General features: G+C 43.8%; 1 protein-coding gene across 1 annotated transcript in view; it reads left to right on the top strand.

Moving 5' to 3' along the window:
* Positions 1-18,831, top strand: part of PLXDC2 (plexin domain containing 2) — a 1,457,706-nt gene that overhangs the window by 1,255,936 nt on the left and 182,939 nt on the right. Inside the window, exons 8-9 of the mRNA XM_085630822.1 lie at positions 14,970-15,065; positions 17,057-17,138. Coding sequence (XP_085486948.1) covers positions 14,970-15,065; positions 17,057-17,138 — 178 coding nt within the window. The remainder of the gene's footprint in view (positions 1-14,969; positions 15,066-17,056; positions 17,139-18,831) is intronic.

Genomic DNA, 18,831 nt, shown 5'->3' with positions numbered 1-18,831 from the left:
AGTAGGACTAAGCTATGATGATGACGCTATCATGGACATCCTTAGAACACCATCGCTTTTGGGAGCGAACAGTAGCACTGCCTCAGGAAGACAGTCTGACAATTGGACCTCCATAATGACACTTAAGAAAGAATGGCTGAAAGTCACAATGCATGGAGCCATTATGACTGAATATTTGCGGGCTAATATTGCCCCTAATGGCCTAGTCGTAAATTTACCACCCAGGCTATTTCTGGACGACCAGGCCTGCAAGACAGACTGGTCAATGATCCTATGGAAATGTACTAGAGACCTCTTGGTGCTGATCATCAACACAGCGAAAAGGATAGGCGATGCTATCCTAGCGCGCATTCAGGCCACTGAGAGCACTATAAAATCCACCATCAACAACAATAACGTTTACAAAACCAAACTCGCTGAGATTAACAACTAAATTACAGAGAGTAGGGAATTCTTACTCAAACAGAAAATCAGTAAATTACAAAAGGACATAGCCAAGTTCAACAAAGAGAAGATCTATCCTTTTCTTAAACCTGACTACTCTACTTGTAGAACAGGATACTCCACAGATGAAGACTCTAACAACAGTAGAAGAGGATCATTTAACAGTGACTCGAGTTCTGGCAGTTGGAACAATAACAACCAACGGAGACAGAACACTAACTCTTACATTCCTCGAGGAGGACAAATATATCAGGGTCCGCCACCCCACCCCTACTGGCAATACCCGATCTTCCCCCAAGGACCACCACAGTTCTACCCCATGGGAAATGCCCAACCTTTTTTAGGCAGAGGCTGGGGCAGAGGAAGAGGAAGAAAAAGAGGGACACAACAAGTTCAGTGGCAGGACCAACCTCCACACATGATGGACACAAGGAGCAAAACACGAGGTCAGAGGAATTAGTAGTTAACCTCTCAGACCGTATCCTCACAGAGACTGAACAGAGGGTCCTGGAAAAAGGTTTGGGTTTTGTCCCTACCCCTTGGGTGGACAAATTTCAGGAAACTTGTGAAATACAACAATTCTTTAGGAAGATACGCCTCAGAGCATATTTTCACGACCATACTCCCATTGAGAATGAGGATTCTGGGTTACGCAATCCATCTACCTTCACTCCAACAAATAGCATGGTTCCCCCAGAAGTATTGACTTTTGAAAAGGCAGTCAGGAAAGAAATGGTTACAATATGTCCTACTGACACATTCCATAACCTCTCTAATGCTGAGAAGTCTGCAGCAAGGGCCCTTGCTACAGACAATAGTATAACTATTAAACAGGCAGATAAGGGAGGTGCAACGGTCATACAATCCACTGTGGACTATGACAAGGAATGTCAGAGACAATTGGCTGACCGGAGATATTACACCCCGATCACATTGGACCCTACTGACAGACTAAGGACCACCATCACCACTATGGTGGTCGAGGCTGAGAACAACGGCTGGATCACAAGGAATTAGGCAGAGTTTCTGTCCACAAAAAATTCAAGGACACCGTACTTTTATACGTTGCCCAAAATTCACAAAGGAACTACACCAACCCCGGGTAGGCCCAACGTATCCGGAATCGGCTCAATCCTTGAGCCACTCTCGAGGTTTTGTGATCACTTTTTACAACTCTTAGTGAAACAAATACCCTCATATGTTAGAGATACGACTGACATCCTCCACATTCTAGAGGAGACAGAAACCACCGAAGAGATAAACCTCTTGGTCACTCTAGATGTGGAGGCGTTATATACAAATATACCTCAACAAACGACCCTAACATTCCTGGAGACGGCCCTGTTAAAAGAGGAGTGGACATCACCAACGCCATTGTCCTTTGTCATGGAATGCGCATCTCTCGCACTCCCTGAAAGCTACTTTGAGTACCAGAAGAAACTATACCATCAATCCCAGGGTACTTCCATGGGAAGTACCTTCGCCCCTAGTGTGGCCTGCCTCTACATGGCCTCATTTGAGACAGAGGTCATCATGAGCCCAGAAAACCCCTTCAAAGAACGCCTCATACTCTGGAGGAGGTTCATCATTGACATTTTCATCCTCTGGAAGGGAGAGAGATCCCTATGTGAAGCATTTTGCTCATGATTTAACACCAAGAACCCATATCTGAGATTTACACATACGGTGTCAGCGACTGAATTACCATTCTTAGATCTGATGGTAAGACTGGACAACTCAGAGTTGAGCACAGCACTGTTTAGGAAACCCACGGATAGGAACAGCTTGCTCCTTTACAGTAGCCATCACCCTGGCACCCTAAAGAACAACTTACCAGGATTAGGAGAATTTGTAGTACACTGGAAGACTTCAAAAAAGAGGCTCAAAGATTGGCTGATAACCTAGACCAACGAGGTTATCCTTCAAAAGAAATCAAAAAGTCAATGAAGAGGGCTAGGAACAATCCTCGGGAAACACTACTCCAGGTAGTGGCTAAAGAACAGACAGACACTCTGACGTGTGTTACTTCATACACACCAACATCGTCTGCCCTAAAGAAAGTGATCAACAAACACTGGGGTATATTAAATACCGGTGATTTAACCATACCTAGGTCTAGATTTGCATTTAAAAGAACTCAGAATCTAAAAGACATACTGATACACACCAGACCAGTGAAGGAGACTAGGGTAACACAGAGTATGTTATGGGGCCTTCCACCAGTCACAGGCCACTTCCCTTGTGGTAACTGTACCACTTGTGGACAGACAACAAATACCAAAGAAGTGACCTTAAGAGACAATTTCACCTGGGAGCTTAGACGACACACAAACTGAAACACCACAAATTGCATCTACCTTGTGACATGCCCCTGTGGCCTTGAATACGTAGGTATGACTCAGAGGGCAGTCAGGATACGAATAACAGAGCACAAAAGCAACATACTGTGCATGAAAACGACAACCAGGCTGTATACACACCATAAGGAACATAAACACACCCCAGAATCATTGAGGTGGTTGGTCCTTGAAACTCACCCCAACATCACACAACGAGCCCTGTTCAGAATTGAACAGAGATGGATACACCGTCTGTCCTCAGACTCCTTTGGGCTTAATGATGACATCCTGTGGGTGAGCTAAAGGTAAATTCTAAACCAATACCTAAAGATATTTGGACCCCCATACACTCAGAAACAACAACTATGAATTTTTAAGGGGCCTTACATAGTCCATGAGTATCCCTGGGAACAGTGGTTGATACACACCTACTGACCCTTTTCAACCCCCCGCCTATTTTGTCCATAATACAACAAGAAACAATGATATATATCCCACAACATCACCACCATAAGACTCTAGCACCTGACATAGATAGTCATTTTTGCTTAACACAACCCTCTACAAAATGGCGCCCACCGTAACTCTGACAACTTGGAGGTCTAACCTAATCACATGGTCATGATTCCCAGACCAATCAAGATGATGGTCCTAGACTACATAAAGGAAGTTGAAAGACACCCACATTGTTTCCAGCACTGGCGGTGACTGGTAGGTTACGAACCACCTCAGGCAACATGAAACTGTAAGTATCAAATAGCTGCAAACGACGACGCTGCGATACTGAATACTACAATCTAACACTAGATTTAGTCATATACTTTGTGGGTAAAATAATGATACTAGAGACAATCTAACATTAGATTTATTTATATATATTTCTGTGGGGTAACATAATGATTCCAGAGATAAGTGTAGTCACAAAAAGCTCCTCTATATGCTGACACACGGACGAACTCCAGATATCCGAATGAGGATTAAATAATGACCCGATCGATAAAACAGGGCCCCCAACTACCTTTTGTAACAAGATTGATAAGCGGTCTATTTTGCTCGCTTTCCGCTATTGCACGTGAATTATGCCACTGCTGAGCAATGGCCACAATACTTGGTGATACCCTAATACTTGGCAATGGCCACAATACTTGGCGATACCAATCAGGCTACCTTGGGACATGCAACTACTGTACCATAGTATAGCCCAGACCAGGCATACTAAATCTATAACTACATTCCTTTTCTTTCCTCTTTATTAATGAAGAGAGCGTTGGTATGCCTGGAACTCCCAACTCCATACACAGTCTTACACTACAACAGGATCTACCATGTTAGGAACAGCACCCTATACCTGAGTAGTCATATCCTTTGCCATTTAACACGTGATTTTACGTTTATCTCACTTCACAGATAGCTAATGGGCTAGCCTGTGATACCGCCACGAGCTGATTGAAGCACTAATACCTGTCGCGCTAGGTGAGTTTCACCTTAACAATATGACATGCTACTTATTCTCCTATGCGATGAATTAAATTGGTTTTAATTATGACATGTCTACCACTTAAGGGTGTAAAGAATGACTTAATCACCACCCTTAGTCTTGATCCTCCAATTGGCACTCACTTAGGTTTTTTACCTGCACTTTGACATAGACAATAACGGGCACATCACCAGACTGATGTCATTTGCCTCACGATGGTTTGGTTGGCTTGAGGTATGCACGGTCACAACCGTGAACATAAGCAAATATGATCCTGATGTGAATTCTGATATTCCCTTCTCCGCAGGTTGCTCCATTGCGACGATTGGCACACCTTAGTGGTGCCAGACCCAGATAGTGATATTATCACCCTCTGTACACTGTAGATAGAAACACACACAGGTCCTGACGAAATGCCATGAGGGCATGAAACATGTCGACCACTAGAGTAGGAGACAGTTAGAGACAAATACAAGTCACACTAACTGTCCATCTTCCTCTAACTTTTTAATGAGGTGGACAGCTGTCCTGAATAAACACAATTAACAGACTATCCAACCTTTTTTAACTCACTCCACTCATCTACATTCCTTCAGGCCCCTCACACCCACGCACTAAACGGCAAGGAACAAAAGATCTCCACCAAATCGCCCCTTCACGGGTGCCGATCGGGCATTGCACCGCCGGCCCAACGAGGAGCAGGCCCAGATGATGAAGCATGACACCTAGCTTGCTGGGTGTGTGAGGGCATTAGGTCCTAATATGGGAACTCCCCTTCCCTACCTATAGGTTCATTGAGTCCAGTCAATATTGACGGATTTGAGAATTGACCTCACAAACAAACCATCCTCTTTAGGAACTGCATACCCTTTCTAAATATGGATGATAGATACTTGTAGAGGTTTTGGGAAGGCAAGTGGATGGCTTTGTTTTATTAGGGACTAATATTTATTTAACAGTGAAATACTATCAATGACCCAACACCAAGTCAAAGCTTGTCTACAGAATTACTTTTGCACAACACCTCCATTAGCGAAATACTTCTCCTTTCATGAAATGTGAATTAGCTACTGAACAAGAGCAAGAAGGCAGCAGCCCTATACACAGCAACGTGCTATTGTACAGATATCCTGTTGCTACAAGAAACCCTTTTGCTGGGTACCAGTTGAGTAGTTGGGCTTAATAAAATGTGACATACCAGCTGTGTTAGAGATTGAAGAGGAGTGACCATCAACAATTCCTATATGTATTCAAAAACCTGGGTGGATTGTTTTCATCCAAGCAAATCTCAAATATACTCAGTGAAGAGAATACTCTGCAACAGACATTCGACAAAGCTGGCCAGCATTGCTTAGGAGAAGAAACATATTAGTGAGATTTTCTTCTTCATGCAAGTGGTCAGGCTTTAGAAGTCTATTCTGTGAAGATAAGAAACAGACAAAACATCTAGGGCCATATGTAGGTAGCCTAATACCGTTCGGTAAGGGCCGATTTTCGGTAAAAATCCCGTTACCGACCGGTATTCAGGCTTTTGGTATGTAGGGGGGACATTTCAGGATTCGGTAATTTACCGAATCGGTAAAATTACCGAATCGGTAATTTTACCGATTCGGTAAATACCGAATCCTGAAATGAGATGTAGGGGGAGTGTGTGGGTGTAGTGTGGATTCGTTATTTACCACCAACTAAAAGTTGGTGGTAAATGACGAATGTCTTAGAAAAAGCATTATTTGGCCCTTAGAAGTGTGCAATGTGGCAGACATACATGCCCTTAGGGCATGTATGTGTGCCACATGTGCACACATGCAGGAATCAGGGGTGCAACAGGGTGTCAAGGTGACACCCTGCCACCCTTGATTGTGCTCCCCCCATTACCGAATCGGTATTTACCGATTCGGTAATGGTAACTGGCTTCCCATTGATTCCTATGGGCCTCCTGGCCCATAGGAATCAATGGGAAGCCAGTTACCATTACCGAATCGGTAAATACCGATTCTTAATTACCGACCAATTCCGAATCGGTAATTTTTACCGACTGATTACCTACATAGCATTTACCACTTCATAAATACCGAATCGGTAAAATTCGGTATTTATGAAGTGGTAAATGTTAGGCTACCTACATAAGGCCCCTAGACTTAAGAAAGGCTATGAAAACCTCACTCTTATCATGACGATTTCACAATGCCTAGCTCTAACTAAATTCTATATTGAAGATGGGAAAATAATGTTGACCTGTGCATTTTCTGGGAAGACTATGCTGGACAGATTGTATAAATGTGCTATAACCAAAGACCACAGCAATCTTGAGTTGTACAAAGTCCCTTAGGATTTCTGTTTAATGATTGCACTACCAGCATAATGTATTGCCTGATGCTGAACTTCTCTGCCTATTGTCCAGCACTTATTTACAAACACAATTGTCATCTGCTCAGAAATGTAGTACTAGATAATGACTTAATCTGTTTGATTGTTCACTTAATTTTAAATGTATTCTAAAAGTGCCTTTGTTCTTTGTGAACAGAGCCAGCAGATTAAAGTGTAGCTTCTGTTCCGCTATTATTATGCTATACGACCTGTTTATGGTCCATTTGAGCAGAAACATCATCTTTACTTGCTCATGTTTTATGTGACCAACACTCCCACCCTGAATTGTAATTTCGTGCTTTACTAGTGCATCATTATTTAATCTGTTTTAGGCACACCATAATAGAAATGTATTCTTGATCATGGACTCTTCAAGTTGTATACTGGCCTACTAAACTAACTCCTCTGTTTAGTCCATAATGGGTTCATACAAATTGTAATATATCTTTGAACTTCTCATATTATGTGTGAACAGTGCCAACAGCTTTGCTGTTCTACTAGGGCTTTCATGTACTCCATCTGTGCTGCATGCCAAACTTCCTCAGTCTTGAAGGACTAATTTGCCACTCCTCAATTAACAGCATAGCACATAATATGACTATATATAACACCCATTACTGTGGGTCAGTGTATCTCACTAGGGTGGACTCATCAAGATGCATACTATGGTTTTTCGACTATAACTAGTCTTTTGTTTACTCCACAATGGACCCAGCTTTATGGAGGGGTATTAATGCCTCCTCTATCACAATAGGGTGGATTTTAAAATGTATGCTATATTTGAGCCACCACACCTTCAAATTTAACAGACTTTTCATCTAGGTTTTATCCTAGCCACCATAGTCACAGGTTTAAACTATGTGCCATAGACTTCTCCGCGGATGGTATGTATCTGCAAATATGACTGCATCTCTGCAAACACTTTTCGCCCAATTCATGTGTAGGTTCTGTGACATGATCCGAGCAGTCTCTGCCACATCAAAACTCTTCCCACCTAGGATACAATGATCTTGGACTATTCCTGACCATGAACCCACTAGCAATAATACTTAAACATTATGGGCCTCATGTAGGTAAAAAAATTTTACCGGTTCTTAAATACCGAGCCGTACCGAATCGGTAAATTAGAATCGGTAAGTTATATGTAGGTAAAAATTCGGTAACAGTTACCGATTCGGTAACATTCGGTAAATACGAATCGGAATTCACCGATTCGGTAAATACCGAGGTGATAATTACCGATTCGGAAAATACCGAGGTGGAATCTACCGAATCGGAAAATACCGAGGTGGTATCTACCGAATCGGAAAATACCGAATCGGTACGTACGGATTCGGTAAATAACATCACATGACTTGACGAAACAGCTAATCCTGTGCAACGACAGCCCACCCAACCAGGAACTGCCCACACCCAGGCAGGTGTACACAATTAGCCGAAGTGGCCACACCCAGGCAGGTGTACATAATGAGCCGACCCTGGAGAGGCTCGGAGTGCAGAGGAGAGGCAGGGAGCAGTTACATGTGCGAGCGGGAAACGAACAGCATGTCCAGCCAGAGAACACAGAAAGACGGAGGGGAAAGGAGGAGGAAGCTCAAATTCAGCCCCAAGGAACTCCAGGTGCTGGTGGAGGAGGTGGTGAAGCAGCACCAGAAGCTGTTTGGGAGGCAATCCCTGCAAGTGCCTGAGGCCGAAAAGCGCAACATATGGCTGGCCATCCAGGCGCAGGTCAATGCTGTGGGAGTGACCCACAGGGACATTGAGGTCCTCAAAAAGCGCTGGTATGACCTGAGGATTGTGACCAAGAGGAAGATGGGCGACATCCAGAAGGAGGCCAGCCAGACCGGAGGTGGAACCAACAGGGCACCTGCCCTCACCGAACTGGAGGAGCTGGTGGCGGCCACACTCGAGCAAGAGAGCGTCGTGGGTCTTGGGGACGCCGACAGCTCTGCCAGAGCCGCAACACAGCAAGGTAAGACGAAAGCACAGCAATGTAGCCGCCCCTACCCCTATCCCACATCCCCCATTGTGAAACGAGACTCACACTGCAGTCCACACGTGTCAGTGCAGACAGGCAATGCATTCCGGGAGATGTAGTCAGGGCAACACTAACCATGACGTAAATGTCACAGGGCAACAAGGCATGTCACGCACTCGAGGCACAAGGAGACAGAGGACAGATTGGAATGTGAAATGATTTATTGTGACGCTTGCAATGCAGCCCTTCGGGGACACTGAGCCAATGTTGTTTTTCTGTCCACAGATGTGACATCATGCAGTACAGGGCATGCTGCAGGGGAGACGGCACACCGGCCACAAAAATCACCTCTAGCCAGCACGAGTTCAGACCAGGGAGCAGGCCCACTTGCAGCCGCACCACCTACGCAGCCAGCCTCGCCACACACAGAGCCAGCATCACCTCACCGAGAGCCAGCATCACCACCACCAGAGCCAGCATCGCCACTCATGTTCGATTCACCGGCCACATCTCCGCTTGCAGGTGTGAGAATGAGGAGGCGTCCAGCAGCCAGGCTACGAGCCTTAGACACCTCGTCAGACGACAGCATGGGCCCAGAAGACCGCACCGGGCCCCAGGAAGGGAGCCATCCCACTGTGCCCCACACCTCACAGGCAGCACAGACGGGAGCAAGAGGGCGCCGCAGGTCGCGTGTCCAGAGTCCACCAGCACCCACTGACGGCCATGGTGTCTTCTTGGGGCTCGAGGGCCAAATGTTGAAGCAACAGCGCCTGCAATCAAAGGCAGTAATGTCAGTCCAGAGGCACATGCGGGTGATGAGGACAAGCTTAGTCAACATGGACACAAACATTGGCGGCATGGCTGCGGGCATTCGGGACATGTCCCAGTCAATCCAGCAGTTGTGCAGCAAATTAGATGCTGACATCGAAGCACGGCGCCGGGAACGCCAGAGAAGGGACACTACCAGCAGGGCACTCAACCGTCTGGCAACTGCGACTTTCCTACTTTGCCGGCGCTCTGTGACGATGCAGGAGGGCCTAACACAGTGCTGCAGCGACCTGTCTCGGGGGATGGTGCAGGTGACAAGTGCACTAGGGGTGCTATTGACTAGTCAGGCGTCGACAACTGCTGCAGGGGATGCTGCGGAGAGCATCGACACCAGCAGCAGCATCACACCCCCCGTCCCAGAAGCACGCAGGAGCAGCAGGCGGCTTGGGGTTGGCTCTAGTGAGGATGCACAGGCCGTGCAATCCACCACTGCAGCGCGTATGCGCAAACATTGATGTGGCCCTGCTTATCCACTTGCCATTGGGTGACGTAACCCTGGACATACTCATTGTATAGATGGCATATTGCCAGATTGGCCTGTTCATGTGTTCATGGCGTGGTGCCACATTAAACTACGTCATGACTTCTCACAACTCGCTGTGTCCCCTCACTTACTCAGAAATAGTTGCATGTGATCTCTGCCCGTCTCTCTCTCCCATCGATTGCAGTTGGCACTCTAGCTGCGCTGCCCTCTGGCTGGCCTGACTCATCCTCGTTGTCCTCAAAATATGTTAGTTCCACATCTGTACCTTTTTTCGTGGCAAGGTTGTGCAGCATTGCACAAGTGGCAATTATCTTGCAGCAGGTGATGGGTTTGTACTGGCGTGCGCCTCCGCTCTTGTGGAGGCAGCGGAACCTGCTCTTCAGCAGTCCAAACGTGCGCTCCACCACATTGCGTGTAGATTTGTGGGCCACGTTGTATCGTCTCTCACTCTGGGTTGCTGGGTGTAGGTAGGGAGTGAGGATGAATGAACGGCATGCATATGCACTGTCGCCTGGATGAGTAAAAGGGAACCATCAGTTACATGCCTCTATACACTCTGATTTGCAGGTTTCAAGGGGCGTCACTGTTACTTACCCAGCAGGTATCCCTCTCCGAATTCTCCGGCTCTCAGTCGTGTGTAGATCCCACTATTCTGGAAGATGTAAGAGTCGTGGGTGCTCCCAGGAAACTTTGCAACAATATCTGTGATGATGTTCCCTGCATCACAGATCACCTGCACATTGATGGAGTGGGTGGACTTCCTGTTCCTGTAGATGTGCTCTGTCTCAGCTGGTGGACAGATTGGGATGTGTGTACCATCAATACAGCCGATGACATGGGGGAACTGTGCCATGTGATAAAAGTCTGTTTTTGTTTTCTGCAGTGCAGCCTGTGTGTTTGGGAAGCTTATGTAGTGATGCATTCTCTGCATCATGGCATCCAGGAACTTCCTGAAGAAACGTGACAGGCAACTCTGGGATACCCCACCCACCGCAGCTATCACCACCTGATAACTGCCGGATGCCAACAGATGTAGGCTGCAGAGCACCTGCACATGTGGGGGTATGGCGTGCGCCCTTCTTATTGGCTGGTCCAGGAGTGGGTGAAGGTCCCTGATTAAGTCCATGATGGTTTCGGGGTGTAGCCTGTACCTCTCATGTATCTCTGCATCAGTCAGCTGTAATAGTGTGATGCGCTGTCTGTAGATTTGTTCCTCCCGTCGCCACACCCTCAGTCCTGCTGCCTGTAGACGTAGGCGCCTTGCAATGACGTACATGGCTGCCATGTTGTCCACGCTGTTGCATTTTGGGATTGCTTATGTGCATTGTTGATGGTTACCACCTGCTTTCCATCCGTGTTAATTACCGACTCTTATTTACCGATTTTCCTGGATTTCTTAATTACCGACTGCTCCTACATGTCATTTTAAAGTTTTACCACTTCATATTTACCACTTCATATTTACCGATTCGTTAATAATGTATTCGGTAAATATGAATCGGTATTTTAGAATTCGGTAACTATGAATCGGTATTTACCGCCTCATATTTACCGAAAAGTGGTTTTTGGACTCCTACATCTCACTTGTCTGAATACCGGTCGGTAACGGCATATTTACCGAAAATCGGCCGTTACCGACCGGTATTTGGCTACCTACATGAGGCCCTTAATCCCTTATTGCTTTCAAATTCCCACAGAGACACAGAAAAACCATTTGATAAGAACACAACTCTGATTCTCATACACTACCCACATTTGTCACGATAGACACACATACTTCAACTACTGCTCCCCAAGAGTAGCATACTGTCTAAATAAAAATAAAATGTGGTGCATCATTAGTGTTAGAAAGCACTATATGAATGCAATAAAAATAGAATTAAATGCATTTAAATTAAATCTTCAAGGTCATGGAGCTTCGAAAGAATATGAAAAGTAGGTAGTTCAAGCACATCTGGACCTGACATGAACAAAAGCAGTGCCGACCTTGCCTCCAAAGGTGTTTTCTGGACTTATGCTTTGTATCAGGTTGCATGCTGGTGTTTCTTGGCAGAATCACCTTTATACAAAAAACTAGCACCATACTATAGGGGCACAGCAAAGCATTAGCACTCAGCTTATATAAATTAATGTTTTAAATACTTTACTATTGTTTGCATTTAGCAAGGATACAATGGCTAATGCTCCACTGTTCTAAAATGAAACTGAAAATGCCCTAAAATGCCCAGTTATGACTAGGTTGGCAAACATTGGCTTGCACACCTTCAGTTCTAACCATTACTCCTACACCAAATGTAGTACTTGTGGCTGAAAGCCTTGTTCAGAGGGGACTGGCCATGTGCAGAAGATCACACAACCCTGTGACAAACCGCCAACTGCGCATTGCTGAAGGCTGTGTGCAGTGCAGTTGGAACTTAGTGGTGGGAGATCAGCATTGCCTGGCCAAAAGTCAGGCCCTACTGCCAGTCCCCACTGAGCAGGGCCAAACGTCTTTCGCTGCAGGGCCAGGGATAAAAACTAAGAAGTTGGATGTGATATATCAGTTAAAATACAGGTAAAGTATAACTAAGATTATGATTTACAAAAGGAAAACTACTGCAATGCAATAGTTATGATTAACTCAGCAATTCATAACTCACAAACAGCCATTAACACCAAATGTCACACACAAAATGCAAAATGTATGGGCTCACCATAATTATACCAATTTGTAGAAACAAACTGAAATGTTCTTAAACTAGAACACACGCTCACACTGAAGTAAGACTGAATGCTCAAACTAATATCTAGTACTATATCCGCATTCTTTCCAAAGACAATGATATTAGAATTTTGACCTGAGAGCCCATTTAAATTTATGTCAAATATGAGGTCTTGAACAGTTATGATTTGCATGTCTATTTTCTGAGCAATGGATTGTGGAGCACAATATAATTGATGATTTTCGGTGTTTTTTTTTTATTGTCAACCATAGCTCAATCTGGCAGTTAACATTTGCGTTGCAAATCATATATTGCCTCTTCACTGCCAATACAAACAAAAAACACATGGCAGAATGGAGAGACAAAGACATTAGCAAAACACAAATGTATAAAAGGGGATAAAAGAAAAAACATAAACCATAAACCAAGACTTCATGTAAACAATCAAAATTAATAACTCAAAGTCTAAACACAAAAACTCTGATGTCATCAAAGATTTCAGTGGTGATGTCATAAGTGATGTCATCAATGATCTCACTTGGGGTGTCATCGGTAATATCTGTGATGCCACAAGCAGTCTAAGGGGGTGGCATGAGTTATGGTTTGCGCTGAAAATCATAGCAGGCGAATTTCAGTGGTTTGTTCAGTTTGAGGCAAAACCATACCTCATTATCTAACTGAGCTTTTTCACCGAATTTTATTTTGTATGATACACTTAATATGCAGCCCCTTCTGAGATGTGCAGTGGGTGTTGGCCGCCGATCTCCATCAGCTGTTGCACACAGCCCTTAGCCGTGTACTGTGGAGATTGGCCACACGGCCTGGCATCCGACCATGCTGTGCACCCAGCTCGCCATGGTTGGTCAAGTCTGCTGCGCATGGTCTTCGCTTGTGCACAGCGAGGGTTGGGTGAAAGGCCTAGCCTCTTGCCAGGCACTGTGCCCAAACCAAGAGACTTGTCCACTCACCTCTGTGCACAGCCTCTGGGCGTACACAGGGGTTAGGCTGTAGGGCTTATCTATCCGCCTAATACACAGAAAGGTGGCCAACTCACAGTACATATAAATATATTTTTTTGCATTTTTTATGGTCGTATACTGGACCATTGTTTGGTTGTGAAACTGATTTTTTTTGTCTAATTTGTATATTGTATTATAATTTTTTTATGTCACAAATGTGAAACCTACCTGTGAATATTAATTTAATAGGTCATTATGCAGCCCTGATCTCTTCCTTGTTTCTGCAAACTGACATATAGTCAAAGGTCGGTTAATCTGATCGCAAAAAGTCGGTTAAAAATTTGCAAAATCTTTTTGAAACCAGCACCAACTATGTGACTAGAAAATGTATGACTGTTTTGGAAGAAATGGTGAATTTAGACTATTGTTGTTAGTCAATTGGATTAGCAGACTCTTTAGTGAAACGATCTACCCGGAAAGAATAACGAGACAGCGCTGCAGGAACATTCATGGTTTAAAAGAAAGTGAAGTCTTGGCGCATTCATTAAACAATGTTGTTTGTATAAACTAGAGATGAATCGTATACATTATTAAAGACGGCGGTTTCTAAACTTTCGATTACATAATTAGCCCATTTTAAAGTTAAGCACTCCAGATGTATTTGAAAACCATTTATAAAATAAAATGACTATGTGCTATGAAGTGTAATTCTCCTTCAATGAGAAAAGATTAATTGGACAATTATTTATCAATTAATCAATTGTGTTTGCTTTTGAAATATGGCAGAGAAGTTCTTTGCTGAGAGAAAGTGTTCTGTTTCCGATGACGACCTTTAAATCACGTTTATTGAGGGCTCTAGGTTGTTTGTATTGTGTTTCTGATATTCGAAAACGATGTGAAGCCAAAATAATCAACATTTATAATAAAGCTGACTTTGTGGATGTTAGTATTAGCTTCATAATTCATAGTCACACTATATGGTAACTACAGGAAGCCGAGTTTATCCACACTAAACTCTCAAAATGTTTGCATGGTATTATAATTTAAGTGGTCTAAGATACAAAGCCGAACCTATTGATAGTGCAGCAGGTGCAGTGGCACTGGAGACCAGTGAACCGAGGGTCCATAGCACCCCCACCTACTGTTATTTCGTGACAACAAACCCATGGGAAGGGGACATTTTCCCTGCTTGCATTATGGTCAATTGCACCCTTGCAACACCACTTACTGGATAACGAGTTATAACTTGCAAAATTGCGTCTCCTATCTGCCCCTCTAGGACTATACTCAGTAACTCGGAGTTTAAGCAAACTATTCATTGCGAATCACAGTTCAAGTTACCCATATGTGGAGTCATATGTAAGTCATTTCCCGTTTCACTCTTCATGCAGATGTTAGAAGAAGAACAATATACGAGTATCACAGGGTTGAGCTGCAGATGTCTAAGATAACCAGCATGTCTGCGGTGGAAATGATGCCTCTCCCAAGTAAGTAAATAGTGAATGCAAAGGTTTACTGGAAGCTTATTGTTATTAACCTCTGAAATTTGAATATAAAATTGAATATGAATAGGGTATACAACTCTCATGTACTGAAACTCTACACTTCCAATTTGAATCCCCCCTGCACGGGGAAGAGCAGTAGAGAAGAAGATGAGCAAGGGAGGAGGATAGATCATCATGGCTGATCAACCCCTTCATGAGTGTGGAGCAATCCCGTCCTGGACGTTTGTTGACTCTAGCTCCACGGCCAGTTCCCTGATTCTCTCTCAAGACCAGATAAATGTGGCCCGCTGTGGAACCTAAATGAAGAGGATCCCTTTGATGACTATGTTCTAGTCCTGTTTACGGGTGCCCTGTGAGTGAATAAGGCTTTGTGCCAAAACGTGTGGTTGTGTGTGCTGATCCGCACCCAGTAACTACCCTTTGATGCAAAGCGGTGCATCACTACAGTCACTTTTCGTTGCTCTGTCTTGCACCAGCGCTGCCTTTAAATGTTAATAAATCTGATCTTTAAGCCTTTAGTTGGAGATTTGAGCAATCATTGATAATGCCCTATTACTTACCAGTAATCTTCATTACTCCTGGTCCCATTTTCCTCGCCCCATTCCTTACTTATGGAGATGACCATCTCCCTGACAGAAAAAAGAATGGAGGAATGCTGGTACTCCTTTCTATATTGCTAAATCTATAGGTCAGTTTAGTATGTAGGCTTTGCCATACGAATCACATCTGCCTGGCGATTCCTGCACTGGCTTCATGTTAAACAAAGCGTGTATATTAAAAAACTCAGGATGACAAATGCAAAAACAACAGTTGATGAATAGAACAATGTCATACATTCACCCCAGTACAGAGATCTGGGCCTAAATCCATCGTTTTTTTGCTCACCATGCCATTCCAGTTTGAACCCAGCCATATGCAAATCAGTCTTGACCCTGTGCCTCATGGGAACAGTCCAGCCCGAACTGCCAAGCCAGGTCCTCCCTGGACTGGAAACAAGCATCCTAGGACCGGTTTCGGGATGCTTGTTTCCAGTCCAGGGAGGACCTGGCCTGGCAGTTCGGTCTGGACTGTTCCCATGAGGCACAGGGTCAAGACTGATTTGCATATGGCTGGGTCCAAACTGGGGTGGCGCCGTGGACAAACGAACGATGGATTTAACCCAGACCTTTTGACTGGGGGAGAATGTTTGCATTGTCAGCATTCCGTCCATCATTTGATTGCTGTAAAACTATTAAAAAACTCTACAAACAAAATAAAGAAAACAGGATATTAAAAACATAGAAAGGTTCAGTAATATAATCAACCACTTTAACAGACTCAGATGTACTACAGGGCAAGCAGTAGAAGGGTGGGTAGATCCCTGAACTTGAGCCCAATATCAAAGTGTATGGTACCCTCTTTAAGGTCTAATTGATTCCAGAAAACTAAAACATATTTTGGAGATGGGAAGTAGCTCATGCAATTTCTAAAATACATCTCAGCCGCCATACCTTATTTTGAAATTTAAGGGGTTCTTTTAGTTTTTATGGCTGGATCAGAAATTGCACAAGGAAACATATATAATGGAGTTTTGTGCCAGGCGCGCTCTGGAGCAATCGGTTATCTTCAGTAATAGTCTCATAGCATTGTAGCTCTTCTGCCACAGACTATATCGGTTGTTAACTTTAAGCGCCCTCTCTCTCTAAATAGGTCTTCACCTTCTACATGGATTTGGGGTCTTTAACAGCTGGTATAGTCTTTGTTAGCGGAATATAATGCTGCATGATATGTGTTTTGAAATAGTACAAAGTATCAGTTTTGTAATGTCATTTCTCTAAAACTGTGTATGTATGCTAGACAAATTTAATGTGATTTAAGTTGAGCGAATCGTTCTTTTACCTGTGTCTCATGTCTTCCTGAAATGCTAAACAGGCCCTCCTTTTTTGCCAATTAACGGGTTCCAAGATTCATTTGATTGTTTTTGCATTTCACAGCCTGCGTCCAGTTTAACAGCTGTGGTCCTTGTGTCAGTGCCCAAATCGGATTCAACTGCAGCTGGTGCAATAAACTCCAAAGGTAGATTTGTTTTGCAATCGTTGGTATTTTGAAGCTCGCGCATGACCTAACATCTTCTTTCCTCTCAGATGTTTATGTGCCTACAGTTTCATCTTCTATCCAATCATGGTTGCCATTTGAGCAAAACGTGTTTTATGCATTGAATTGCATGAATCTGTAATGAATATACAAGTGGCATCTTTTATGCTAGTAACATTCAGGTGCCATCTTTTATGTATAGTAACATTGACACATTTACAATGAGGTGAGTGAAAAAAGATGAAATGTATTCACCATTGCGCACCTGAGTGGAAAGCTCTCTTTATTACAGCTCAGATACAACTCTCTCTTCCACAGAACTACATCAAGTTTTTTCAAGAAACATATGAGCTACACAGGCAGATATGACCATAAAAGATGGCATTTTAACACATTTAAGCCCTAGCGTTAAGATCTGATGTTAATTGTTGGAACTCCACGACTCACGAAATCCGCCCGTCGTTCGGGTCGGGCGGGTCATTTAATCCATATGACATTTACCCCTTGGTTTAGAGCCATGGGATGCCTTTTTACGGGCCCAGAGATTCCACTGGGCCTTTAAAGACTCCTCCAGATGTATTGCAGCAGGCACAGTGGGTGATATAGAGAGGGCGTAGATAGAAAGAGGCCCAAACGAAAGAAAGACTGATACACAGAGAGACATAAGCATGTACTCTTAGGGTGCTTTGAACATTTTTGGCAGTGTTGCTTTTGTTTCCCATTTGGGTCCTGCCACTCATTCTTCACAGTTCATCCTCTTCGGTACAATGCAAATTACATGATCTTGTAATGTTTATGGGAAAGGTAGTGAGACAAGCTTTGCCAAAGCCAATTGTTCTGTACTTGCTGCCCAGCTATTGCTCATACCAAGCGTTGTAACCTTTCAATATTTATTGTGAAAGTATAACAAAAAAACAAGAATGACCACCCCCGCATGCACAAGTATGCAGATGCACTGAAGGCCCTCTTGTGGAGTGGTTTTTTTTTTAATAGAGTATAATAAAACAAAGTCATCCATAGGTACTGGTGGCCAGCTTTGTATATTTCTACCAGAATCATGTAAAAATGTCTTCCTGGGCATGCACGCGCATCAGTGGGTAACAGTGAGTACATGGTGAGAAATACTCGGAGAGAAACATATCTTTCAGTTTTTGGGCAGCCGCGGCTGTACATCCTTTAAAAGAATTAAGCCAGTTTGCAATTTAAATGGATTATAGCTCGGTGGTAGCATACATGGAAAATAATACATTCAAAGATTATTACATTCCATTGTTAAAACCGAAAGAGGCACACTTTAACTGGGCAAAGCCCTCATTTTGAGTTGTGAAATAGTTGTAAACTGTGGTCGGGATATGTAGCCATGAGAATAGAGTTTGTCAAGCTGCATTCCACATCTACTAGAATACATTGATATTCACATTGACAGTCAGAAGTTCAGGGTGTCCAAATAACCAAAGCCTACCTGCTCTTGATTAAAACAATAGATACTTTGTATGACTCTGATCCAGCGGAAGCATTGTACATTTTTGTGGGCACAGACACAAATTACCCACCACACCATGAACGTTAATCTCAGTAATATAATTCACAACAACACAGAGTTTAGGCCCATAGAAACTCCACAACCACTTACAAATTATGAGGTCCTCCGGCAGATCTTTGTAATAGTTAATAG

This window comes from Triturus cristatus, chromosome 10 (assembly GCF_964204655.1).
Source record: "Triturus cristatus chromosome 10, aTriCri1.1, whole genome shotgun sequence".
Classification (NCBI taxonomy): domain Eukaryota; kingdom Metazoa; phylum Chordata; class Amphibia; order Caudata; family Salamandridae; genus Triturus; species Triturus cristatus.
Note: the sequence above shows the minus strand (reverse complement) of the source record. Positions and strands in the feature narration are given on the sequence as shown.